Raw genomic sequence first — 27,821 nt, 5'->3', positions numbered from 1 at the left:
AAGAGCTGTAGATGTAAATAGAAGCACGTAGAAAGACCATCTACTGCCTCAAAGAGCTTACCTTCTGTTGAGGGAAGACAACACAAAAAAGGGAACAAGGCGGAAGGGGTTGGTTCACCCTCAAGGTCACTTGGTGGCCAAGTCCAGAGAATGAAGGATGACTGGTCTGGGCTCCTCCCCAAAATGGAGGCTCTGAAAGGAATTCACATGAGACAGAGGGGGGCAGAGTGGAGGGATGTTCCAGAGTGAGAAGAAGCAGCCCATTCTACTATGGGACAGCTGATCTTGCCCCTTTATAACCTCTACCCCATTGCTCTGAATTCTGCCCTTTGTGGCTAAACAACACAAGTTCAACCCCTCTTCCTTTTGACACTTTCCAAGTACTTGAAGACAGCTATTGTTACCCCCTTGATCGATGAATTCTCTTTTCCAAGTTAAATTGTCCCAGGTCTTTCATCTAATCCTCCTGTGCTATGAACTAGAGATTCATTTTGTTTTTCTTTTGGAGGGGCGATGACAAGGCAATTGGGGTTTGACTTGCCCAAGGTCACATAGCTACTAAGTATCCAGGGTCTGAGTTTGGATTTTATCTCAGGTCCTCCTGACTCCAGGGCCAGTACACTATTCACTGTGCCACCTAGCTGCCTCTGGACTAACTAGTCTTCACCCTCTGGGTTACCTCTTCTGTGTGTCAATGACCTTGATACAACTTCTGCTTTTTGGAGTCAAGTCTGATCTCTCTCCCGTATGCCAATTTTTCACGTACTTGAAGTCAACTCTGTCTCTCCTGAGCCATTCCTTCTCTGAGATATGTTCAGTCATTTTTTTCAGTTATATACAATTTTTTGTGACCCCAGATGCTGTATTTTGGCAAAGATACTGAAATAGTTTGCCATTTCCTTCTTCAGCTCATTTTACAGATGAAGCAACTGAGGCAAACAGGGTTAAGCGGCTTGCTCAGAGTCTCATAGCTAAAAAGTGTCTGAGGTTGGATTTGAACTCAGGAATATGAGTCTTCCCAACTCCAGGTTCAACTCTCTTTTCACTATGGTGCCACCTAGCTGCCCCTTCTCTCAAATGATCATCCCCACATGTTTCAACTAATCCTTATATGGCATAGCCTTTATCTCCTTCATTGTCCTTCTCTGGTTGCTCTCCAACTTGTAATGTTCTTCCTGAAATGTGCCCCCTAGAGCTGAACACAACCCTCCAGATGTGACCTGAGGATAGCAGGGCTATCACTTCCCCCCCCCCCCCCCCCACCCATAGCTGGATACCACTTTATTTAATTAGCAAACATACATCAAAAGTATATGGTGGTTCATATCATCTTGTATGGGCTAGCCTTAGAATATAAGTACTACAAATAAAAACAATTCTCATTTTCATGATGTTTCAGGGTTGGCAAAGAACTTGCCTCATAACTCATTGTGAGATGGGTAAGACAAATATGATTATACCCATTTCACTGATGAAGTAGCAGAGGTTTAGGAAGATGAAATGATTTGCTTATGGTCATATGGTCATAAGTGGCAAAGTTCACATCTCTTAATTTTGCTCTTCCCTTGTTCTTTCCAACACACTCTTAGTATCTGTTCATGGGAAAATCTATTCTATGTTCCCAGCTACTGACTTACAAATTGTGTTCTGAAGGGCAACCCAACCCTGAGCCAGGGACTTCCTGTATTTCAGACACCTTAACAACCCAATCAAACAGCCAGTGGGCAGTTTGATTCATGGCTGGGCAGTGGACCATAATGTTTGGGGGCGGGAGGAGTAAAGGGAGGGATGCAAGGGCAAGTTTGGAGTTGATTAGAGGTCATGGTATAGACCTGACTTCTTGGATGAAATGTGTAAAAAATGCTGAATTGATTTTTCTTCCACTTGTATCCCTTGACCTGACTTAGGTCTGTAGTGATTCTTCAGACTCATGTAGCCTCTCTCAAATGGTCTCTTTTTTCTTTTTCCTTCCCTATTTTTTGTTTTTTCCCTCCTTCCTTCTCTCCTTTCTTTCCTTCCTCCCTTCCTCCCTTGACTCCTCCCTCCCTTCTTTCTTTCCTTCTTCTTTCTTTCCTTCCTTTCTCTCTTTCTCTTTCCCTTCTTTCATTCCTTTTCTCTCCATCTCTTCCTTTCTCTTTTGCCTTCCAACTTTTCCTCCCTTCCTTATTCACTTTTTTGTACACACAATTAGCAATCTATGATAACAATAATACTGTATTTATGAGAAATTTTATCATCTACAAACACTTTCCTCACAATAGCCCAGCCCCCAGTAGAATGTAAGCTCATGGAGAGTAGGAACTGCTTTTTCTTTCTTTCCTTCCTTCATCCCTCTCTTTTTTCTTTCCTTCTTTCTTTCTTTCCTCCCTCTCCTTCTTTCTTTTTTCTTCCTTCCTTCCTTTCTTTTTCTTTCATCTTTGTATCTTTAATCCCTGCAAAATATTACAAGTAAGGAATTTCAAAGAACCAGAGTCAAAGATAAATGTATAATTGAAAAAAATGAATGTATTACATAGCAAGAACAAGTCATGACAGGAGGACAGGATGACTGCTCCTTAGTATCTTTGAGATGCTGAGAGGGAAGAGAGGAAACCTACGATATGATGAGCAGACCCGCTAGAGTGAACTTAGGGGAGAATCCGTATAAGAGTCATAGAGGCTTGGATAAGTTTGCTAGATGCATCCTTGAAGAAATCTTCTGAATCTGTGAGATCACGGATCCACTGGGGTATTCCAATACTTTAGTATTCCCCCAGGGCCCAGCTCATTTCTTTATACACAGAAGGTATTAACTGCTTTATGAATTGGATTAGTTGGACTCATTCTTTGAAGTGATACTGTAGGTTATCATCCCCATTTTACAGATGAAGAAACTAAGGTTCTAAGTGACTTGTTCAAAACTATACAATTGTGCCAGGTGAGCCAAATGACTGTCACCACTTCAGACCTCCAACCTCCCTTCAGACCATGATGGAGACAGTCAAAGACAGCCAGGAGTGGTAGCATCCCAAAGACTATAGGCCCTATATATAGCCCAACCCCCACAACCATCCCCTAAAGGAAATGCAACCAGTTAAGTGACTCTGTAGGCACTCCAGTGCCTGTCTCCTTAGCACCATAGCTGCTGGAGACTCCCAAGAGTCCTGTCAAATGGTTTAACATCAGAAAACAATATGTTGCATCAATGGAAACATCTTAGAAAAGATGCATCCTCTTCCTCTATTAACCCTGCCTCACTTAACCCTTTTGCCTCAGTTTTCTTATCTGAAAATGATCTGGAGAAGGAAATGGCATACCGATTCAGTACCTCTGCCAAGAAAACCCCAAATGGGATCATGAAGAGTCAGAAATGACTGAAAAGACTGAACAACAGAAACAGTCAAAAGGTGATGGGGACTATGTTGATATCCAGAAAGAATAAAAATCCAAGAATCACTGATTCCCAAGGCAGGGGTGATAAGCATTGTATATAATAAGTTCCAACTAAAATCCCACCTTCTAGAGCAAGAACTTCCCAAACACCTTTTAATTCCAGTGCCTTCCTCCTTTAAATTATTTTCTTTTTATCCTCTACACAGCTTGATTTGTATGTATTTGTTTCCATGTCGATAAGATTATAAGAGGGACAATCTTTTCCCTCCCTGGTGCTTAGTACAAATTCCTGGCACTTAGTAGGTACTCAATGAATGTTTATTGACCAGTAGATTAGGTGCTTAAGTATGAATGTAATTAATGAATTGGTGAACAAATGAATGAATGAAGTGGAGGGTGTGGCAAGTACAGCAGTGCCAGAGTTTGGAGATGAAATTACAGAACATGAGAATGAAAGAGACTTGAGAGATTATCTAGTCCACTCTTTTCATGTTACATTGGAAAAGACTGAGGAAAAAAAAAAACCTTTGCTCTAGGTCACACAGTGAGTTTATGACCACTGTCCATGGTTTGCTTAACACCCTGTTTAATTACTGGTATACTAGGCAATGTGGAAAGATGCCTAAAACTCAGGGTTTTTTCCCCCAACAATTATGGTGTTACTACAGGAATGTGAATGGGAAAAAGATTCTAATTGACTTCATGTCTATTTGAGAATTCTGTGGGGCACTGGGAAGTTTCCCAAAGTGCATTTGGATACTTCAACCCATTAGGAAGAGATCCTTGGAATGTAGCAACATCTTGAGTTCTCTCTCCATTTTACCATTTTTGAAGTGCTGACGGGGGAGCTGAGCATAGAATGCTGGGCCCAGGATCCAGTCAACTTAGCTTACTGGGTGACTTTGGGAGAAGATGATATAATATTTGTAAAGGATTTCACAAATCTTAAGGTGGTATATAAATGTGAATAATTATTCTTAGGATTATTATACCTAAAACCTTTGAATCATAGGATGGCAGAGCTGGAGGAAACCTTAGAACTTTGAATATCACAAGGAATGTCAGAACTAGGAGGGGCCTTAGAACAAGGTATGTCAGAGATGGAAGGGCCCTTAAAAAAGGAAGGTCAGAGTCGAAAGGGAACTTAGAACATGGAATGTCAGAGCTGTGAGGGGCTTTGGAAACAAAGAAAGATATGGAACAGTAGTCCTGAAAAACAATGAATTTGGTTCCCAAATCCACAGACCAGTACAGAGATAGCAGATGGACCACCCTAGATATCTTTTGCCCACACAGTACATACAGTTGGGAGATAGAAAGTTCTGTTCTCAGCCCTTCTTATATCATCTTGACTCATCCTTGGAAGACAGCTTTTAGGCAGAGAGTCTTTGAGAGTGTGTTTGGCTCTCCCAAATCAAGTCAGGGTGTTTGTGTGTATGTGTGTGTGTGTGTCTGTCTGTCTGTCTGACATCATGTGAACATGTAACTGACAACAATAAACACAACGAGATCTCACATTATCTCAGAGATCAGTCAGTAGTCTGACTGTGAATATTCAGTCTGATGTTTTCAAATTCTTAAAAAAAAACCTACCTATTCCCCCTCTCAGCTTCCAGGAGGGTTTCCTGGAAACAGAAGCAGATCTCTCTCAGGGAGATTTGGTTTGCTGAATTTGAATTTCAAAGAGATGAGAAGGCAGGAATAACTGATGTCTTCTTAGTCACCTTTTAAAAATACATGGCTGGCATCCATATTCTTTTCCATTTTATTTTAAATCTTCCTCTATAGAATAGAATCCCCTCGAGAGCAAGGATTGTTTCTTTTTTTTCTTTTTTGTCTTCATTTTCCCAGTGTCTTGTACATACTAGGGAATTGTTGTCATTGTTGTCTAGAGATACCCAATTCTTCACAACCCCATTTGGAGGTTTTTTTGGCAAATATATTAGAGTAATTTACCATTTCTTTCTCCAGTTCACTTTACAGATGAAGAAACTGAGGCAAACTGGGGTAAGTGACTTATCCAGGGTCACACACCTAGCGAGTGTCTGAGGCTGGATTTGAACTCATATCTTCCTAACCACAAGCTTCGCTCTCTATCCACTGCACCTAAAGCTACCCGTATGATAAAGACAAAACTTTATAAAGGTTTGTTGGTTGTTGAATTTCCCAGTTCAGAACCTGGTGCACATAGAAAAGTTAAGGCTAGATCTATCTCCAGACTTAATTAGTTGTGAAACCTAATGGCATTTTATACTTAAAGAATTGAAAGCCTAGAGCTGAAAGGGTCCTCAGAGGACAATGAGTCCAACCCTCTGAAGTTACAGAGGAAGCTACAAAAGCCCAAAGTCACACAGACGGTAAGCAGGAGACTTGGACCCAGGTCCTCTGACTCTCTCACATGGAACCTCCTTCCACTATACTAAAATGCCTCTGTTCTGGGATTCAAAGCTCAGCTATAGAAGGTGAGAGAATTTTGAACTAGGAGTCAGGAGATTGGAGTCCCATCTCTGGGCTTCAGTATCCCTAGCTACAAGATGAAGCAGAGAAAGGGAAGAGGCAAAAGGATGGTGGGGATGGGTGTCTGTGTGTGTCTGGGTATTGAGAAATACCACAGCATAGTAGAAAACCTTGAATTTGGAGTCTGAGGGTCTAGGTCAGGATTCCAGTTCAGAGTGACTTCAGTAGGAAAGACACATCACTTTTTTGTACTTCAATTTCAATTTGTAGAGTGAAAGGCTCGGACTCGGTGACTGCTAAGAATTGTCCCTTCTACCTCTAAACCCACGATTCTGGATGTATCTTTAGTGGCTGGGGGATGTGCTTAGTGATGGAACACAGATATGGCTGCTTGTGGAGGAGGCAGATAGCCAAGCAAGAATGTATTTCTAGACCACAGTAGGGTAAATTAAAAGACCAACAACAACAAAGAAAAATGACTGCTATATAATTATAATGACCAAACTTGACACCGGAGAAGAGATGAGAAAATGTGGCTCCTTCCCTTGTTAGCCCAGGTGGTGGCCTATGGGTATGGAACACTGCATAAATTGTCAGATTTATTCAATGCATTGGTTAGTTTTCCTGGACTGCTTTTTTATTTTTAAAGAAAAATCATTTGATATAATGAAATGACTCACTCTACAGGGGAATGAGTGAGGGATATATACATAAATGGAGATATCAAAAACAAAATATCAGTAAAAATTCAAAATTTTAAAACAAAGAAAATGCTGTATTATAATGTTACAGGAAGAAAGAAAGAAGGAAAGAAAGAGAGAAAGAAAGAAGGAAAGAAAGAAAGAAAGAAAGAAAGAAAGAAAGAAAGAAAGAAAGAAAGAAAGAAAGAAAGAAAGAAAGAAAGAGAGAAAGAAAGGAAGGAAGAAAGAAAGAGAGAGAAAGAAAGAAAGAAAGAGAAAGAGAGAGAAAGAAAGAGAGAAAGAAAGAGGGAAAGAGAGAGGGAAAGAGAGAGAGAAAGAAAGAAAGAGAAAGAGAGAGAGAAAAAAAGAAAGAGAGAAAGAGAGAAAAAGAAAGAAAGAGAAAGAAGGAAGGAAGGAATAAAAAGGAAGGAAGGAAGAAAAAAGGAAGAAGGAAGGAAGAAAAAGAAAACTGAATATTGTATAATCTTAATGATGAAACTCAACCCCGGAGAAGAGATGAGAAAATAACAGCTCCCTCCCTTCTTTGCAGAAGTGGCTGAATATGGATGCTGAATGTTATATACACTATCATTCAGGGTGGCTCAGTTTGTTTGATTGTTTTTTTCCTGAGCTGATTCCCTCTGACCCCCTTTCTTTTTAATCTCTGTTGTAAGGGCCGGCTCACTTAGTAGGGAAAGGAAGAGGAATATATTTGAAAATGAATGATATAAGAACAAAATAGTAGGTACCCCAAAAATCAGACTTCAAAAAAGTGTATTACTAGCCACATAGAAGCCTTTGATTTCTGAACAAGAAGCTTTCTCTGATCTCCACCAACATGCATTGCTCCTGGCTCCCAACACACATACACACACACACACATACCCCTCTATTAATCTAGACAAAGGGACTATTTCCTAGCAGATTCAATTAATTAGAAAGAAGGAAAGAACTGCCCCAGAAAGGGGTAAAAATGAATGGGGCAGGGAGGAGAGCAAAGAAGAGAAGGGGAGAGGAAGAAAACAGAAAGGAGGAGAGCTGAGCTCTTGTCTTGCTCATTGAATCACACCATGAAAAAAAATAGTGGAGCTCAGTTTCCTAACCTACTGAGCTGATGGCCCCTGGGATGAAGCAGCTGTTGAAACAGGCTGAACTCCCCAGAACACCCTGCCCTGCTCCAAGATCTGGCTCTGCTGGCACCATCTGCCTTCCTGGCCCCAGAGCATCCCTGGGCCCCCACTGCCCAAGCACAGCCCACATGCCAGAAGTCTGCATCACTTTGCTGAATGAACGAATGCTTCAGTCTATCAATTCTTTCATCTCATGAAAATGGAAAAACTGTCTCACACCTCCCAACTCCCAGATTAACAGAAAGGTGATTCTTTCCCTTGTAGGGGAGGTCCTGGGGTATCATGGAATGGAATGGAAAGGCATTTATTAACACTGCCTAATAACCAACCCCCAGGGATGAAAAGTTCCTGACCTCTAAGTGGTCACATTCAAGTGGAGGGGAAAAACACATAGCAACAACAGCAATAACTAGCTATTGTTATATATTCATATAGCTCTTTAAGGTTTATAAAATGTTTTCCACATGTTATCTTCTTTAATGCTCACAACAACCCTGGGAAGTAGGTGCTGTTTTTAACCACATGTTACAAATGAGGAAACTGAGGGTGAAAAGGGCAATATGACTTGCCCAGTGTCGAATTGATACAGGGGAAGGAAAATGTCTAATGTCCCTTAGGGGTCAGTGGTAGGGTGGGTGACTTGTTCATTGTTCATTGCTGGGAAAGGGAAATTATGGTGGCACATGGGAGAGTAGGGTATGGGGTAGGAAAATTAGGAGCCCCACCTCACCCTGTCCTTTCCAATGGACTCTGCCCTTTGGCATGAAGTGGTTATAAAAAGAGCCCTGATAGTCTTAAGACCTACAATCAATTCCTAGTCCTCTGTTCCGTGACCACGGATAAAATGTTTAGCCTGTAAGAGTCTCAGTTTTCCCATCTGTCATATGGGAATAATAATTACTGGCACATCACCTACCTTATCTCACTTAAGCTTCCCAACAACACAGTGAGGTAGCTATTATCCCTACTTGACAGATGAGGTGAAGTTTCTTGCCCATAGCCATATAGCTAGAAATTGTGAAGTAAGGGGAAATCAAACACTCAGGCTACTTTGTATTTACTCATCTCCTATCTGTACATGTCCAATTTCTCCAGCAGAATATAAAAATGTAAAGCCCTTCAGGACCAAGTCTATTTCCTGCATGGCATGTATGTGTGTGTGTTTGTATACAGCTTGTGTACAGGGTCTAACACATAGTAGATACTTAATTCCTTATATTTTATTTAATTAGAATTTATAAAGAGCTCACTCTGTGTCAAGCATTATGTAGGTGGTAGAGATACAAAGACCAAAAAAAAAAGGGAATATAGTTCTGTCCTGGAGAAGCTTAAATTCCATAAGGAGAGACTAGGTTTTGGAAAATAGGGAATCTGGTAATTGGAAGAGGCAAATGATATGAGAGGAGGCCACATGAATAAAAATAAAAGAATAACCAGCTAGTATTTATATACCACCTTCCAGTTTGTAAAGTGCTTTACAAATATCATCCCATTTTATCCTAGTGATAAAGCTGGGAGGTAGACATTTTATCCCCATTTTACAGTTGACGAAACTGAGACAGCTAGAGATTAAATGATTTACCCAGGATCACAAAGATGATAAGTGCCTGAGGCTGAATTTGAATTAGTTTTTCCTGACTTGAGGCTCAGGACTGGATCGACTGTGCCACCTGAGTGGGGGAGGATTTGAACCCAGGTTCTCTCAACTTTGAGACCAGTACCCCATTTTATTATATACTGACTCTCCGGTGAACTTTAAAGCACTTTAGAAATAAGAACTGAGAAACACGGAATTGGAGATTTGCAAGTGACTTCAGTAGCTACTTAGCCCAACCCATACCTGAACAAGCATTTGTCTTATGTTGTTGTTCAGTTATTTCAGTTGTGTCCAATGATTGGTGACCCCTTTAGAAAAGATACTGGAGTGGTTTGCCATTTCCTTCTCCAGCTCATTTTCCATATAAAGAAACAGAGGCAAACAGGGTGAAGTGACTTGTCCAAGGTCACCCAGCTTGAAAGTATCTGAGGCTGTATTTGAATTCAGGAAAATAAGTCTTTCTGACTCCATGCCTAGATCTATCCACCGCACCACCTAGCTTCCATTTGTAGGTGCTTAATAAATGCCTATTGACTGACTGATGATGATAAGAAAGATATATGTTGTACATAGTAAGAGGACAGAACTGGGTAAAGTAAAAGGTTTGGGGATGGGTGGGCTACCGGATAGGTAGGCTGTGCCTGCGGCATAAAGGTCCTTTGCTAAAAGAATCAGAACTTGGTCGTTATATGGCCCATAAACCATGGGGACCCACTTCTGTTTTTACTCATTTATTCCAATCAATTTCAAGCTACATGTGGATCTCTTCCCCCTCAGGTGCTGCCTGGAAAAGAAGGAAGGAAGGAAGGAAGGAAGGAAGGAAGGAAGGAAGGAAGGAAGGAAGGAAGGAAGGAAGGGAAGATGGAAGGGAGGAAGGAAGGGAGGGAGAGGAGTGGGGAGGGAGGAAGGGGAGGGAGGGAGAAAGTAAGAAAGAAAGAAAGAAAGAAAGAAAGAAAGAAAGAAAGAAAGAAAGAAAGAAAGAAAGAAAGAAAGAAAGAAAGAAAGAGAAATCAAGGAAGAAAGAAAGCAGCACTCATTCATCGAATGGTGAGGAGTATCTTTGAATTACACCTAATTACCCAGCTCAAGAGCTGATGCCCTAAGATTTTATCAGCAGGCAAATACACAGCAACTGTCTGTGCCTGTTCGATCTAAACAGTCGGTATATTAAAGGATGCATTTGGCTCATTCTCGTTATCCAAGTGATCTGGCCCTGTGCATCACCCCCAGCCCCACCCCCTGTTGGTATGCTTGGGGGGATTGATGGCTTGGCCCTGAATTCCATTACGGCCCCTGCCAGCCTCAGCATCATCCCAAGTTGCCGTCCCTTTCATCAGCATGCCATCCATCTAGGCCAGTGACAGCCTGGCCAGCTCTCACCGGTGGGGACCTTCCCCCATTTAATTAGCACATCATACTTCATACAACACAGCACTGCCTTTCTCACTTCTGAGAAACTGGCCAAACAAACACTCCAGAAAACCGCGGCATCAGCATATTCAGCTAAACGCAGTTTAATTAACCGAATTAACCTTGAGGAAGAATTGGAACGCCAGGACCAGGGGGTCAGAACATCAATACGGGTGCCATCGCCCAACCCAAGAGCCGTCGACACAAATTAGCTGCAATCTATCTTGTTTCTGTCCACGGCCAGGCTTCCGTGGCCTCACCCCCTATGGGAAGAAACGCTTGGTCACTGAGGGCAGCTCAGAAGCCTTGAATTCTCCCTTTTGTCTTCTGCTGAGGCCAGCAGAGGAGCTGAGCAGGCCCAGGCCAGGGAGGCCAAGAACAAATTCTCATAGCCAAAAGGAGGTTCTAATAATGGGCTGTCAAGAGACCCAATTCCTACTCTAAACTTGGCCACTAATTGGCCATGTGACCTTGGACAAATCACTTAAAATAAATATGATTCTGTGAACCCTGGGGCTCAGTTTCCCTATCTATAGCAGGAAGAATTTAGAGTAGATAGATGACCTCTTCTGATGAGAGGGGGGAAAGGCAGGTGAAGAAACGTCCATGAGAGGTTCCATCTATATTTGCCCAGACATTCCTGGTCCTGGAGTAACATACTCACCCAGCCAAAACCGGGGTGTGCCCCAGATACTGATAGAGCCCAGCAGTAGGCAGAGTCTCCTACAAAAGCTTCCTACCTCTTCTCCAGAGGCACTGTTTCAAATCCCTTCTCTCCAGGCTGCTTGTTGTTACCTTCACCACCCAGATTTCAGACCTCCCTCCCTGATCAGTCACAGGCCCTTAAAGGATCAAGGTCAGATGAAGAGTATGGCGTCAAATGGTATTATTGTTGTTTTTGCTGTTGTTATCTATGTTTAGGAAGTGCTTTAAGATTTGCAAGACAACGTGCATATATATTATCTTGTTATTGAATGGTTTCCAATTTTTTGTAACCCCATTTGGGGTCTTCTTGGCAAAGATACTAGAGTATTTTTTGCCATTTCCTTCTCCAGCTCATTTTACAGATGAGGAAATAGAGGCAAATTTGGTTAATTGACTGGCCCAGAGACACATAGCTAGTTGATATTTGAGGCTGGATTTGAACTCATAAAGATAGGTCTTCTTGACCCCAGGACCCATGCTTTCTGCACTATGGCACCACCCTAGCTGCCTATTATCTCATTAGCTGTCATGGATACAGGCAGCCCTGCAGTCCTGAAGATCTGAGTTCAAGTGCTACCTCTGACATATACTAGTTTTGTGAACCTAGGAATGTTGCTCTCTCAATGCACCATCTTCTCTCTAAAGCAAAGATTCGAGAAAGAAAGAAAGAAAGCAAGAAAGCAAGCACGAAAGAAAGAAAGAAAGAAAGAAAGAAAGAAAGGAAGAAAGAAAGAAAGAAAGAAAGAAAGAAAGAAAGAAAGAAAGAAAGAAAGAAGGAAAGAAGGAAAGAAAGAAAGCAAGAAAGCAAGCAAGAAAGAAAGAAAGAAAAGAAAGAAAGAAGGAAAGAAGGAAAGAAGGAAAGAAAGAAAGAAAGAAAGAAAGAAAGAAAGAAAGAAAGAAAGAAAGAAAGAAAGAAAGAAAGAAAGAAAGAGAAAGAAAAAGAAAGAAAGAAAGGAAGGAAGAACAAGTTGGAGACAGCAACTAAAAAGAGAAGGGGAAGAGCTTGGAAGAAAGGGGACAAGTTAGTCCAGGTGTGTTGTTGATGAGAAAAGAACAGGAAGGAGCTCAATGGGGCTGCGCTCCAGTGGGATATGGATTCATGTGGAATTGACCTTGGGCAGACTGGAGTTTCCCTCCTGAAGCTTTCCTGGGCTCCCAGATTCAGAGGCCCTGGTGTGGGTAAAGGGGTGCTGGCAGAAAGGGGGAGTGAGTCTTCTTGGAGGGTTCTCTGAAAGTTCAGCCCAGCTCTTATTGGAGGCAAATCAGCCAGTTACCATGACAACAGAGTATTGCATCCAGTGCTCCCGGTCCCTGATTAGGAGGAGGCAGTGAGGGGGAGAAACACTCAGGAATTCATCACTCGCCTCCTTCCCTCCTTCCCTCCCTCCACAGCTGGAAGTTGAGTGTATTGGCCCTTGACTCTTCTTTTGCCTCTCCACTGAAGGCTAGCTTCTTTTAAGGCAGCTTCCCAGCTGCCTGGGGGCAGGCAGAAAGGGGAAACTAGGGTCTCCTTGGAGTCAGAAATTTCAGCCAGGCACTAAAACTGTCTGCATGCACTTCGCAGAAAAGAATGCAGAGCTTGACTGGAGTGTCTCCAAGAGGGCCCTGGCCTGGGACACAGGCTCTCTCTGCCCTTCTATATGCCCTTGACCAAGTCACCTCCTTTCTTTAGGTGAGTGTCATCATCCACAGGTGAACACATGATTCCTGAGGATCCTCTCAAGCACGATGTTTAAGTTTTAAGGTCCCTCCAAGCTCCTTCAGCCCCTCCCACTCTGACATTCTGTCCTCTAAGACTCCTTAATCTGTTTTTGTGTTCTAAGGTCTTTCTTAGTTTTAAGGTTCTGGCTCCAAGAGTTACAGAGACAGGAATAATCTTTTGGAAAGAAGGTTGAATGCTCTAACACAAGAGAATGGAGATTCTTGCCTGAAGCCTCCCTCAGAATAGGGAGAGTAATGAAAGCAGTTAGAACAGGAAAGGAATGCTAATATACCGTAGTGGATAGAGACAGTTGGACTTGGAGGCAGAAAAATTGGATTCAAATCTAGCCTCTCCCCTTTCTGAGCTATGTGACCTAATAGCTGGTCACACCCTCTATGGGTTTCTGTATACATGTTGCTCTCCCCAACTCCACCCCAGTAAAATAGAAGCCACCTGAGGACAGGAGCAGAATTTTTTCTTTTTGTCTTTCCATTCCCAATAGCCAGCCCAGTGCCTATCACCCAATAGTTACTAAATATGTTTGTTGAATTGAAATTACTTGAACAAGTCAGATCAACCAAAGCAATAGGAAGCAGTCACTGGAGCTTGCCCCAAGGGCACTTGACATCCTGGAAGTTAGGATGAGGGGAGGTGGGTGAACACACCCCCATCCTGGGTGGATGTGGTCAGTTCTCCTTCCCTATAGCAACTACTCCCTTTGCATTTTTCTTCAGGGTCCTCCCCCAGCACTCATTCTCATGGGACACAACCACCCAAAGGGTCCTGTCATCATGTTTTCTCCTTGCCTGACCAACTCTCTTCTCTCCCGTAAGAGTGCATAGTGCCTATCCCTCTCCAGGCATCCCTACACACATGTTTGGACTCAGCCTTTCTCCTTGACACCATCATGGCCCCAACACCCAATCACTTTTTCCCAAGGCAAAAAACAACAACAAAACCCCCCAACTTCTTAGTTACATCTCCAACTTGCTTTGGTAGCCAGACAGCGGTGGGGGTGGGAGGCTGTAATGGTTTGATTTTGAAACTCATTCCTCCTTTTTTGGCTTTCATCCTGAAAAAGATAGGATCACCGACAATGATGGATAGTTTTTCTTGCCTTCCTTTAAATATTGGCCAGATTTGAGTTCTTCTCTCTGTTGCCAGAGACCTTATCAGATAGATTGATCCTGAATCCCAAAACCTGTTTTGATGAGCTGTCTGGAGGAGCCTGTGATATAAGAGCAAATGCAGTTTAGACTTATCTTTTGACCATTTGTGTGTGTGTGTGTGTGTGTTTGTGAGAATGTGTGTGTGTTGAAATGGGGATAGAACTATAAAGAATGTGGAGAGCTTTAGGGAAAACCAACCCACCAGTATTAACACATTCTCCTCTCTTCACTGAAATAGGTGCATTACTCTTGGTTTCTACCACAGCCTTGCTGTGTGACCTTGATTAGATGATTCACTTAGGGTCTCCTAACTTCTGTAACGGGTAGCTAGGTGGCACAGTGGATAGAGTGTCACATCTGGAGTCAGGAAGACTCATCTTCTAGAGTTCAAATCTAGTCTCAGACATTTACTTGTGACCTTAACCAAGTTACTTAACCCTGTTTACCTCAGTTTCCCCATCTGTAAAATGAGCTGGAGAAGGAAATGGCAAACCACTCCAGTGTCTTTGCCAAGAAAACCCCCAATGAGAACGAAAAGAGTCAAACGTGACTGAACAATAACCACATAAGCCTCAACAAAATAAAGGATTATATCAGGTGATTTATAAAGTGCCTTCTTTCTTCAATATTCCATGGTCTATGATTCTGATTCCAAAGATCAGTCTGTGCCATGACATTCTGGGCTCTAAGAGCCCTGGCTGCATTTACATCTTATATTCTAAGTTGGGACCACTTAATTAATTAGCAGCTAATTGCAACTCTCAAAGCTAGCTCCTTTTTCCAGGGACTATGAAATTGTCCCTACCAATTAAACAAAATGGAAGATTTTTATAGAATCTTAGGGTTAGAAAGGACAAAGATTTAACCTTTTGCCATCAGCCTTAACCCATTATATCTCAAATAGCTCTCCCATTTGGAGGTCATGCAGTAACCTCCCAACTTACTAACTCTCACAGTCCTTGAATAAAGGCTTTTCTGATGCCTGACTCAATTCCATCTTATAAGAGAGCTACCCTATCCTTGATGTAAAAAAACAAAACAAACAAAAACAACAATTTAGGACTGCAGCCAGAGGGTTTAGGTTCCAATCTATCCTCTGATTTGTTACGGTATTACTTGTATGGCCTTGGACCAGTCACCCCCATTAGATTGTAAACTCCAAGAGGGCAAGGACTATTTTTTTCGCCTCTCTTTGTATCCGTAGATCTTAACACAATGTCTGGCATATAGTATGCACTTAGTAAATGATTGTTGAATTGAATTGAAATTAAATTCTCTGGGCATCAAAGTCCTCCTTGGAGGGGTGTGGACTTGGTGCCGTCTCAAATTCTCTTCCACACAGAAATGTGATCTTATGTTTCAGAAGTATGTGGACAGCTCCAGCAGGTCACTAAGGAGCAAGTCCCATGGCGGGATTTCATATGCTTAAGAATTTAAGCTCATATATTCTTGTCCCATTCTTGAAGGAGATGGAAATTAACTGGCAACCACTCTGCATAGATTGTCACTAGAGTTTAAAGAGTATCAATTGGGTGCCAAGATCTATGTTCGGTACTATGAAAAGCTGAAATCAACACACATTTAGGTGCCAATTACATTCAAGGTACTCTGCTACATTCTGGAGATAAAAAAACAAAAGCAAACCATTCCCTGCCCTCAGAAAGCTTACACTCTAATGGGGAGATACAACATGTACACACACACACACACACACACACACACAAATATAAATCATATACAAAATGCTACCAAGTAATTTCAAGAAGAAGGTAGTATTTGCAATAGTGGAGTCCCTATCCTTTCTGTTTTTCCTTGCAACCTGATAGTCCCTGAGGTACCTTTCATTCTCTTGCTTACCTGAGAAAACAATCTTCCTTTTCACCAACCCTATAGCTATGACTCTCTCTGCTGTCCTCTTCCCAAAAGGACATGTTTACAATGCATACTTTCCCTGTGGAAAAGTGTAGGTATGGAGATACTGTGGGCCCACTTTGTTCCATAAAACAAAACTGTGAAGACCATTTTCTGACTGGGGGACATAGCCGAGGTCTGCTTTAAAATCTGAGACATCATCATGGTGGCTGCCCTACAAAGTGGTCTAAAAATGGAGTCAGAAGTTTGCAATCCACATCCTGACTCTTTTATTTATTTTCTGTGGGATTGTGGTAAACTTATCTTCCTTTCTTACTCTATTCTTCTGTAAAAGGGGGAGAAGGCTAGACTAGCTGACTTCTAGGGTTCTTTACAGCTCAAAATCTATGGTTCTACATAGAGTAGCTGTATGGCCTTGATCAAAACACGGAAACTCTCTGTGTCTCAGTGTAAAATGAAAGGGGTGGACAAGATGACCTATAATGTCCTCGCCAGTTCGAAATCCTGCTGGCATTTCTGACAATTAATAGAACGCTTGCCAGAAATGGTAAAAGGACAGTTTCAGAGAAACATGGAAAGACTTGCATGTGAACTGATGCAGAATGAAATAAGCAGAATCCGAAGAAAAATTTCTACCATGACCACAATCGTGCAAAAACAAGCAACTTTAAAATATTCAAGAACCTTGATCAATGCAATGATCAATCATAATTCCAAAGGATTTCTGACAAAACATGCTACCTGCCTCCTGCCAGAAAGGATTAAGAAGATGCAGATTAAGACATGCATAAATATTTTCAGTCATGTATCATTCTTTGTGAAACCATTTGGGGTTTTCTTGGCAAAGATACTGGAATGGTCTGCAATTTCCTTGTCTAGCTCATTTTACAGATGAAGAAACTGAGGCAAAAGGGGTTATATGACTTGTCCAAGGTCACACAGTTAGAAAGTGTCTGAGGCTGGATTTGAACTCAGGAAGATGAGTCTTCCTGACTCCATGCCAGGGCTCTGCCCTATGGCACCCCTTGCTGCCATGTGTATACATCCTACATATAAAATATATGTGTGTATATACGGACGTTTATGAAAAAGAACATAACAGGGACAGCTAGGTGGCGAAATGAGTAAAGCACCGGCCCCAAGTCAGGAGGACCCCAGTTCGGTTCTGGCCTCAGACACTTAACACCCACAAAAAAAAAACTAGCCGTGTAACCTTGGGCAAGTTAACCCCAATTACCCTCCAAAAAGCAAAAGCAAAAAAAAAAAAAGAACATAACTGATATGCCTATATCACATTATATATATATATATATATATGTGTGTGTGTGTGTGTACCCATACACATAAATACACATACATATACAAGTATATGTATATATACATACACATACATATATATCACATGTATGTGGTATATTGTAGTCTATATACTTATGTGCAGACATGTATAGAGGAAAACATGTATGTGTATTATGTGTATATATGTGTGCATATATCATGTCTCAATATAGTATATATTGGACATGGACAATACAAGAATTTCTTTTGACCAATTATAGCATTTGTTAGAAGCATTTTCCTTTTGTTTTTCAATAGGAGAGGGAGGTGAAGAGGGAGAAAAAGCAGATTTTGGGTAACTGAAAAAATAACATTGAATTAAAACATTTAAGCAGCTCTTTTTGGTTCCATAGGGCCCTCCACCTATCCCAGCATGTGCTTAGCTCTTAGCATAAGGTGTCCCATACAGCAGGCTCTTAATAAATGTTTGTTTTCTCTCATAGAGCTAGAAGTGAACTAGGGACATCATTGGCTTATGGGATCCTGTGTCTAGGGCTGGGAGGGACAAAGAGACAATCTTCTCCAGAAGGAGGGAGAGGGGGAAGAGGAGGGGGAAAAGAAGGAGGAAGAGAGGGGGAAGAGGAGGGGGAAGAGGAGGGGGAAAGGGAGGAGGAGGAAGAGAGGAGGAGGAGGGGGAAGAGGAGGAAGTGGAGGAAGAAGTGACACAGCATCCTGTTTTCTGGTCTTACCCTTTCCAAACAACAGAAAGAGTCCCGATTTAGAGGCAGAGGACTGGGTTCAGATCTCAGCTTTTCTACTTCTTAGCTAAGTGATCTTGGGTAGGTCCTTTCTCCTCCTGGGCCCTAGTTTCCTTATCTGTGCAGTGAGGAGGTTATACCAGATGGCCTCCAAAATCTTTTTCAGGGCTAAATTTATGATTCCATGAATATCTATAACACATATGTTCTTGGACAACTCCCTCCGCTTCTCTAGGCCTCTGTCACCTTATCTGTAAAATGGGAGCGCTAGACCAGATGAATGCTAGGATTTTTTCCCAGCGTTCTACCCATTGTACTACATTGCCTTCTCTTCTGGATACTGGAGATCCCTGGTGGGATTATTGGGCACGAGGCCCCGGTCATAATTCTGTTTTCTGAGGCTGAGACTATTTGGCTTCCACTCATTTTCTCAGCCCTCCATGGGGAGGCCAGGATTGTGGAAACAATGCAATAACGCTAAATAAAAATCAAATATAATGGTTGTTATTCTTTTATGGAACCCTCATCTTTAGTAAGCACTCCAACCGGTGCACGAGATGCCCTTGTCTCTCTGTAATGATTCTGTCTTTCCCTCTAGCACTGAAACTCAGAGCTGTGTGGCATATCCAGCCAAGGAGGGACCCCGCAAAGAGCTGAGACCACATTCGACTCAGGAGGTCTCCATCGCCAATGGCTGGGAGCAAGGAAAGGCTAGCCAGGAGCTTACACCCACCAGGACACACAGGTGAGTCTCTACCCTTGACCCTCCCCAGAGCCATAACTGGGGCAGAGTAACCAGGGCTTTTCCCCAGGTACCAAACTTTCATAGCAAAGATACAACTGACTGTTGGGCAGTGGTTCGGTGATGAGAGCACTTGATTTGAAGTCAGAGGACCTGGATTCCCATCATGGCTTTTGCCACGTACTGACAATCTGGGCCTGTTTCCTCATTTGGCCTAGAGGGCTGGATCTGGAATAAGATGACATGAGTCTAGATGCCAGCTTTTCCACTTTCATGTGGGCAAAGCACTTGCCCACTCTGGGCCTCATTTTCCTTCTCTTTAATCAAATGAAGGTTAGACAAAATGACCTGAAGAGTCCCCTTCCATATTCTGTCAATGTACCGTCTAAGACACCATCCTCCCAAGGACAGCTTTTAACTATAGCTTTAAATTCATGTACACACCCTGTCTTCTGCCAGGCTCTCTGTCAACTGGTTAATGATCTGGAAAGGCTGAGATTTCCTAAGGGAGGGACCAAAGGAACCCAGCATTCTCCCTATGTAAAGGGGAGAATCCTTTCATGGAGGGGAATAAATCTCTCCTCTAATGCATGTGTTTTGTAAATTAAATTATTTCCCATGAGAAACTTTGCTTCTCCCCACCACCAGTGTTTGCCAGGGGTTTGTCATCATAGATCCAGGCCAAGAAAATCATCCCAGCCACCCAATCTAGAGGTCTGAAGGAGCTTCCATGAGAAGGGTGCCCTAGAACTGTCCTGCCTTACAGGGGAATCAGACTCTAAAGGCTTCTACTCCCCCAGGACATCAGGACTTCCTTGTCAAACCCTGTCTAATCCTATTACCAGAAGTTATGACATCATGCTCAGAGAAGTTAAGCAATGTCCTTGAATCAGCCAGCCCAATCCCAAATCCCCAGTGCCCCTTAGAAAGGAGAGAGGGAAAAGAAAGGGCACAGAAAGACCAGGTAACTGCTTTCCTCTTTTCCCTATGATTCCATGACAGAGCCTCTCATTCACTGGGGTGGCCATAACCCTCCAAGGATCACGAGATTTGGAGCCAGATGAGACCTTCCAGGTCATCAGATATGACTCCTTAAGCCCAGAGAAATTAAGTGACCTGTCCAGAATCATCCAGCTAGTGAGTCAGTAGCAGAACTGGGATTCCAACCCAAATCAGGACATGGTGGCTTTGGAGCCAGCAGACACCTCACCGGCCATACAGCCCATCTTCCTTAGTTTTACATACGAGGAAACTGAGGCCCATGGAGACACAAGAGGGGTGTATACCCAGCACTTTGCCCCATCTCCCAAGAGGATGAGACAAAGTCCTCTTGGAGAGGGGAATTAACATCAACAAGAAGCGAAAGCAAGTCCTCCAAGCTCAGCCCGCTCTCCCATCCACGAGCAGTCATTTCTTGGCTCTGATTTGTGAGAATGGCCACAAGGCCAGAGGGGGGATGCTCTCCACACTGTCATGTCAGCAGCCTGCTCACCTGCCAGGCCCAACATCCCCTTGGTGGGGCTTTAATTAGACTTTGATTACAATCGGGCAGAAACAATTAAATCCTATCAGCCCGTGAGAACCTAGGCCTGGCTTCAAAGGCAGAGGAAGTTATCTTCAGGAGGCAGAAAGGGGATTTCTGCTCAAGGCAGCCAAGCACTGATTGTGGAGGGCAGGGGGGAAGAGGGGAGGTTAGAAGCTTTTAATGATTATCCAGGGAGCATGGGGGAGGGGAACTGGGAGCTCATGGCCTGGCTTTGAGGAGGAATGCACAAAATCATTGAATATTAGAGGAAGGACCCTGAGAATGCACAGGGTCAGTGCTGGCAAGGGCCTTAGAACTGGGGATGTCAGGGGTGGGAGGGGCCTTAGAACTGGGGATGTCAGGGGTGGGAGGGGCCTTAGAACAGGGAATGTTAGGGGTGGGAGGGGCCTTAGAACTGGGGATGTCAGGACTGGGAGGGGCCTTAGAATATGGAATATCAGAACTGGAAGGGGCCATTATTATCTTCCTTTTGCAGAAGAGGAAACGTGACTTGTTTAGGGTCACACAGCTAGTGAGTGTCCAACATGGGATTCAGATTCAGGTCTTTCTGTCTCTATGTCTGGCATCCTCTTCATCATTCCAGGCAGACCTCTCCTGAGGGATAGGCAGCTAGGTGGTACAGTGGCTAGGGCTCCAGGCCTAGAGTCAAGAAGACATAAGTTCAAATCTAGCCTCAGACACTTACTAGCTGTTTAACTAGTTACTTAAATGCTGCTTTCCTCAGTTTCCTTATCTGTAAAAATGAGGATAACAATATCACTTTTCTCCCAAGGTTGTTGTGAAGATCAATTGAGATAACAATTATAAAATTCTTAGCACAGTGCCCGGCACATATGATAGGGGCCTTAGAAGAGGGAACATCAGGGAAATGGTCCATGGTAAGCACTGTGTAAATATTAACTATTGAATAGCAGTTACAAGACCAGCCCACATCCATTTCTAGTCAAACATGCACTTTGTGATGTATTTGCATGGGGTCATGGCTCTAAGGCCCAAAGGGGTCTCAAAGGCCACCAAGTCTGCCTACTTGATTTTACAGATGGGTCAGCCAAAGCCCAGAACTTGCCCAAGGCCATAGAGTCAGGCCAAAGATTGGAACCCAGGTATTGTGACTCAAGTCGGTGGTCTTTCTGCACAATTGCACCAATCATCATGGGTAATGTGCTGTGATTTTCTGTGAAAGACAGAGATGTACTGGTTCATTTTCATGTCCTCTCCAATAATAATGGGATCTGAGATCCCATGAGTTTGGGATCCCAGCAATGACAATTACAACCTATATCTCCCATCTCTGCCTGGTCAGCTTACTTGAATGTGTGTTCCCACCAACTTGACAGAGCAGGTCCAAGATGGTGGAGGCCTTCTCTAATTTCTCCCCAAATTGCCAAGGTACCCATTGATGGTTATCCATTGATCATCCCTCACTTTCTACACATTCCCATCCCATCTTCTCTTCCTATCACCTGACTCTTCTTTCAAGTTCTTTGTTAGTAATCCATTGCTGCTTGTCCACACCCACCATGAGTTCCTCCATTGTATTAGGAAGACCCAGGTTTCCCTTCCTGCCTCTTTTTAATTCTTCGGAAGCAGTAGTGTTCTAGGACTCACTGTCACACAGTAACAATGGTAAAATGTTAATATTGAAATGGTGGGACTCGGCTTTCATAGAAATCTTGGGATCCATAAAAGAGCTTTGCAACTTCCTGAAAGTAATCCAGACTGCCCCCTTCCCATTCAATTCAAGGTAATGTAGTATATAGAAAACTGGCCTTTAAGCCAGAAAGACCCATGTCGTCAATCCAGCAGGAGTCAGAGGTAAGAAGTAAGGCTTGAGTTCAGATCTTCCTGGCTCAGTTCAGTTCTCCACCTCAACACACAGTAGGCACTTAATAATGTTTAATAAATCGACTCCATAATCACATTTCTTTTTCCCATTCCTGCTGGTCAGACTTTTCAGGGTCATCTTGGCCTTCCCCTAGTTAGGGTGAATTATTGAGGTTAGCTCACATTTGCATCTGCTGAATGCCAAGTGACTCTTCATCCCAAATCATCCCTTTTTACTCCTGAAATGGTGTGTTTAACGGCCCTCAATCCAGTCCCATTATCTGGGAGATAACTTGAGTTCATTTACCTACCTCCTGTGCATTTTAATTTAATTGAGTTGGAACCTGCTTTGCATGGGGAAAAATGCTTATTCCTAAGGATGGAACCTTTTTAAGGTAGGGGCAGAAAGTATTGGTGACAGCTCTCATTCCATTACACCTTGGCAAATATGCTTTTAATAATCAGCTGTTATTTAACATATATTACATCCTTATTAAGTTGCAGTCAGAGTAGTAGAGGCAGTCATGACTTCTTGGGGCCTAAATGCCAATTAATTATTTAAAAAGTTATTTATTTACCAAGGTGAACCATTTGAACATGCAATAATAAATCTATTACCAAGCCGTTAACCTCCATAAATACGTTGAATATAATCAATTGCCACTTGGGTAACATACCACCCGTCTCATTAGATGTACATTAACTCCTTATTTGAGATACTTAATTTGAAGTGTGACCAAATTAGGCATGGAATGTTAATTAAGCATTGGGACTGCTTATTGGATAGACTGGGAATTAAGCTCCCTGGGGACTGGCAATAGTTCCCAGGAACCCCATGGTGGGATCAATAAGACCAGGGTGGCAGCAAGCCATGTTTGCACCCTGGGCACGAGATGTATCTCAAATGCTGGGGGATAGACCAAGGCAAGGGGTCAAGTGAGGCTATAGACAGAGATCCATGGAAATTGCAAGGCTGATGCTGGGGCAGCCAGGCTGGAGATAAAGTCATCTGGGGCATTATCCCCATGGGAGGAAACATGGCAGAGATTTGGCAGTGTCCTGCCAAATTACTAGAGGCAGTGAGAAGTAAGGGGAGGCAGTATGGAGTACTGGTTAGAGCACTATCCTTGGGGTCAGGATAGAAGGCATGCGTTTACCACCCTGGGCAAGCTGTTTCACTCCTCAGCATCCAGACACATCTAAGCTCTTATTGCCAACAAGCAATTGATCTGCATTGGCAGAGGGAGTTTCTTCACCCGAAGTTACCAATCTGGGTGAAATCATAGGTCTGGTTAAAAAAAAACAACAAAGAAAAAAGAACCAATTCAAAAGCATTTATGGAACATTCCCTAAATGTCAGACTCTGTGCTTGGCATTGGAGATACCAAAAAAGAATGAGATAATCCCTGTTTACAACATGCTTACGTTTTAATAGGGAAAACAAATTAATATCAAATTCTGTGCCACATAAATATGAAGCAAACAGATACAAGATAATAAAATAGAGGGCTGGGTCTGAAGTCAGGAAGACCTGAGTTCAAATCCTGCCTCAGACACTTCCTAGTGACCCTGGGCAAGTCACTTAACCCTGCTTGCCTCAGCTTCCACCTCCATAAAATGAGCTGGAGGAGGAAATGGCAAATCACATCAGTATCTCTGCCAAGAAAATCCCAAATGGGGTCATGGAGAGTCACTGGACATGACTGCAATGACTGAACAACAAGTTTGTAAGAGAGGGTACTAACAGTGACTTCATGCTGAAGATGGTGCTTGAGCTGGATGTTAATCAATCAATATTTATTAAGCTCCTAAAATGTGCCAGGCATTGCACTAAGCATTAGAGGAAGAAAGGTACCCTCTGAGGTGGGATTTAAGGAGAGAGTGCATTCTAGGTATATGGGATGGCCAATGCAAGGGTATGGTGTGGTGTGTGAGGAAGACAGAGAAGGCCAAATAAGTAATTAAAAACAGAGGCTTTTACTGTGCTGGATAGGCCTTAGGGTCAGAATGACCTTGGTTCAAAACCTGATGCATTCTGACACATTCAGTTAACCCCTCAGTGCCCCAGGCAACTCTAAATCAGACTATATAAGTTGAAGAAGAGTTACCAGGCTTCCCAGGCTCAATTCAAACCTGAGTAGCAAATTTCTAAGGTTTTTAAAACATTTTTATTTCTAAGTTGCCAACATATGGACAGCACCCATCTCCATTCTGGCGTGGGGCCCTACTGCCCCACCTTAGTTACAGTTCCCTTAACGTTCATCCTTTGTATCTCTACAGTGCTTTCCGGGACAAGGACTTCACGCCACCGCCTTCCTCCAGGGGCAAGAAGAAAAAGAAGAAATCAGCCCGGAAGAAGCGAAGGAGGTGAGGTCTTCCTAGTTTGGAGGAGGAGGAGGACCTTCCTAGAAGGAGGACGGAGAGGGGAACACATTTTAGTTCTCCTGTGTGGCACTAACCTAAAAGTAGTCACACACTGAGATGGAGTAGGAGAGAGATGCCTGGAGGTCAGGATTGGAGACCTACCGGTGAACTTGCTATGTGCCCAATGGGCTGATCATTTCTTCTCTCTTCTCATCTGTAAGATGAGGGAAAAGCCTCCCACATGCAATGGGAACTTCATAAATGCTTGGATTTAACTCAATTGAGAGAGTCACGCTGGAATGTGGTATGGGGTGGAGTGCTGACCAAGGGGAGCTTTGGCCCTCAAAAACTTGTTGAAATGAAAGTGTGTTTCTTGGTATAGAGCCAACTAGAGGACACATCCAGTTCCATGAGATGTCTCAGGTCCATGGCCTAGAGCTGAAAAGGGCCTTAGAAGTCATCTAGCCCAGTGGGGTCCAACTCAAAATGAAAGGGCTTAACCCACACCTAAAGATCCCTGCTAACGGCAAATTGACTTTGATGTTGTTCAGTGGTTTCAACCATGTCTGATTCTTCATGATCCCATTTAGGAAGATACTAGAGTGACTTATCATTTCCTTCTCCAGTTCATTTTACAGATGAGAAAACTGAGGCAAACAGGGTTAAGTGATTTGCCCAGGGTCATACAGCTAGAACATTTCTGAGGCTGTATTTGAATTCAGGTCTTCCTGAATCCAGGTCTGGAGCTCTATGCACTGCCCTACCTCACTGCCCTTGGCATAGTGACTTAGAAAATCACAAATGACCATTATCTATGCTTTATTATGTTTTTATTTATTTTGTTAAATATTTCTCAGTTTTATTTTAATCTGGTGCTGGCCAAACTCGGGAGTGTTGACATGTAACCTCATTTATGAGCAAACTGAGGCATTGGAGAAGGGAAGAGATGTCCCTATCATCTCACACAGGTAGCAATGGTGGAGCCAGATGTTAAGCCCAGGTTTCCAATGTCACATGCAACATTCTTTCCAGTCATCCTTCTGTCTCCCTTGTCCACAAGATCCTAGCATAGTGGCCAGCCCACAGCAGGCACTTCATGTGCTTTTAATTGATTGCTAGAGCTAGAACTTAAAGGGGCCTTGGTGACCACTAGTTTAACCCTTCCCCCCATTTTAGAGATAAGGCAACTAAAATTTAGGAAGGTAAAGCGATATGTTCAAGGACATTTAGGTAGTATTTGAACCCAGACCCTATAACTTCATATAGTACTCTTTTCACTACACCAGGCTCCTTCAAATTCTTCATCAACCCAGCTCCCAAATCTGATTTCATGTAATCTTAGAATCATTGAGCTAAAGTTTGAAGTGACTTCAAAAGCTGGTTAGTTCAACCCTGTCATTTAATAGATGAAGAACCTTAGTCATGGAGGCTAAGCGACTTGTCTGAGGTAACAAAAATAGTAAGTGAGGTGGTATTTGAACCCAAGTCCCCTAATTTTTACCACACTAACTCTCATGGTCTCTTCTAACCTTGTCAAGATGTAGTGGTCCCATCAGAGGGAAGCTGGGGATGTACTGAGGATGTCTCTGATTGTTGAGGAAGGCATTCAATCCAACCTACAAACCTTCATTTAGTTCCTATTATGTGGACAGAAGCCCCTAAGAATACAATGAAGAATGGCATGGTCCCAGTTCTCAAGGAACTGAAGGTCCACTGGGATTTGAGATAGGGTTGAGAAGGTGGGCTAGACCCAGATACTGGAGGGATTCCAGAATGTTAGGGAAGGTCTCTATCTTTATGCCCCATCCAGGAGAAAGCATGGGGCTGATGGGACATCTAAACAACCCTGAAGGGATTCTAATTGGGAGTCAATGAATTGATCAATAAGTTTTTTTATTAAGAACCTACTATGTTCCAAGTCCTTTTCTAAGGACTGGAATAGAAAGATAAAAGTGAAAAAAAATCCTAGTCCTCAAAGATCTTACAGCCTAATTGGAGATACAACATATAAATTTTATATGATCAATGAACAGACATTTATTAAGCACCTCACACTGCCAAGGTTTGGGCTAGGGTCTGGGGAAGTTTTCTTGGCTTCCTTCAAGTCACAACTTCTACAAGAAACCCAGACCTTATATCCTTCCAATCCTTCTTAATCTAATTACTTTATTTTGAGAGTGCCCCCAACTTATCAGAGACAAAGAGACACAGAGACAGATGCAGAGAGAGAATCAGAGACAAAGACACATAGAGAGAGAGAATAAATTAGCAAATAGATATAAGTAAATATATTAGCAAACAGAGTTTATATTTGTTTCCATATATATGTATGTATGTACATATACATTTACTTGTCTACTCGGTTTGCTAATATAAGCTCCCTGAGGGCAGGAATTGTTTTTTGCCTTCCTTGGTGTCCTGATACAAAGCACTTAGCACAGTGCCTGGCACACAGAAGAAGCTTGATAAATACTCCTTGACTGACTGGAAATAGGAAGATTTTTATTTTGTTTTTTGTTTAATAAACATATTGTTCATGTTTATGAACAGTCTCTGGCCTCAAGGAACACCCAGTCTTTGGTTAGGGACCTTCAATGTCAGATTCTTGCTAACAAAATGTGTATGCAAAGAAGGAAACAATCCCTATTCAAAAGGAGACTCTATGTTATAGAGAATATTGTCATATCCAGAGCAGAACTGGGTAGAGAGTTAGGACAATAGGGTTGCAGAAGCAGAGACCTTAAAAGATGAGGCAAGGATGCCCTGTGTACCTCCAGAGGAAAAAGATGCTTCAGCTTCTAATGGAAGGGTACCAGAGGGCAATGTGCATAGAAGCCTGCAGGCGGCAGCAGAGAGCAACCCCAGAACGGATTCCCTGCTCCATTCCCATGGGTTTCAGCTGGAGGTGGACTTTCCTAACAACCTGGTACATGAGCCTCTCTCTAGCAGATGACAGCCCCCCCCCCACTTTACACACAGAGCAGGAGGGAAGGTCAAAGATACAGAGGAGGCTTGCCACAATTCAAAGCAGCAGGAGTTAGGAAGTCTGTTCACAAGTCAGCCTTTGGTTCCCACTAACAATGGAGTTCTGTGGTCAAAGAGGGGACTGGCCAGTAGATAAGCTCATCTCCCACCTCCATACCTTTGTGCAGAATGTCCCTCATGCCTAGAAGGCATTCACTCCTTACCTTTGCCTCTTAAAATTCCGTGTGTGT

At 42.8% G+C, this 27,821-nt stretch overlaps 1 protein-coding gene across 1 annotated transcript in view; it reads left to right on the top strand.

Annotated features, from left to right (window-relative positions):
- LOC138156187 (serine/arginine repetitive matrix protein 4-like) overlaps positions 1 to 27,821 on the top strand; it is a 224,486-nt gene that overhangs the window by 151,514 nt on the left and 45,151 nt on the right. The window contains exons 2-3 of the mRNA XM_069081396.1: positions 18,729 to 18,875; positions 24,523 to 24,609. Of these exons, the coding sequence (XP_068937497.1) occupies positions 18,729 to 18,875; positions 24,523 to 24,609 (234 nt within the window). The remainder of the gene's footprint in view (positions 1 to 18,728; positions 18,876 to 24,522; positions 24,610 to 27,821) is intronic.

Source organism: Petaurus breviceps, unplaced genomic scaffold, assembly GCF_028583685.1.
Source record: "Petaurus breviceps papuanus isolate PSGF00001 unplaced genomic scaffold, PetGlider_PUasm1.0 99, whole genome shotgun sequence".
Classification (NCBI taxonomy): Eukaryota; Metazoa; Chordata; class Mammalia; order Diprotodontia; family Petauridae; genus Petaurus; species Petaurus breviceps.
This window is presented reverse-complemented; position numbering and strand designations above follow the sequence as displayed.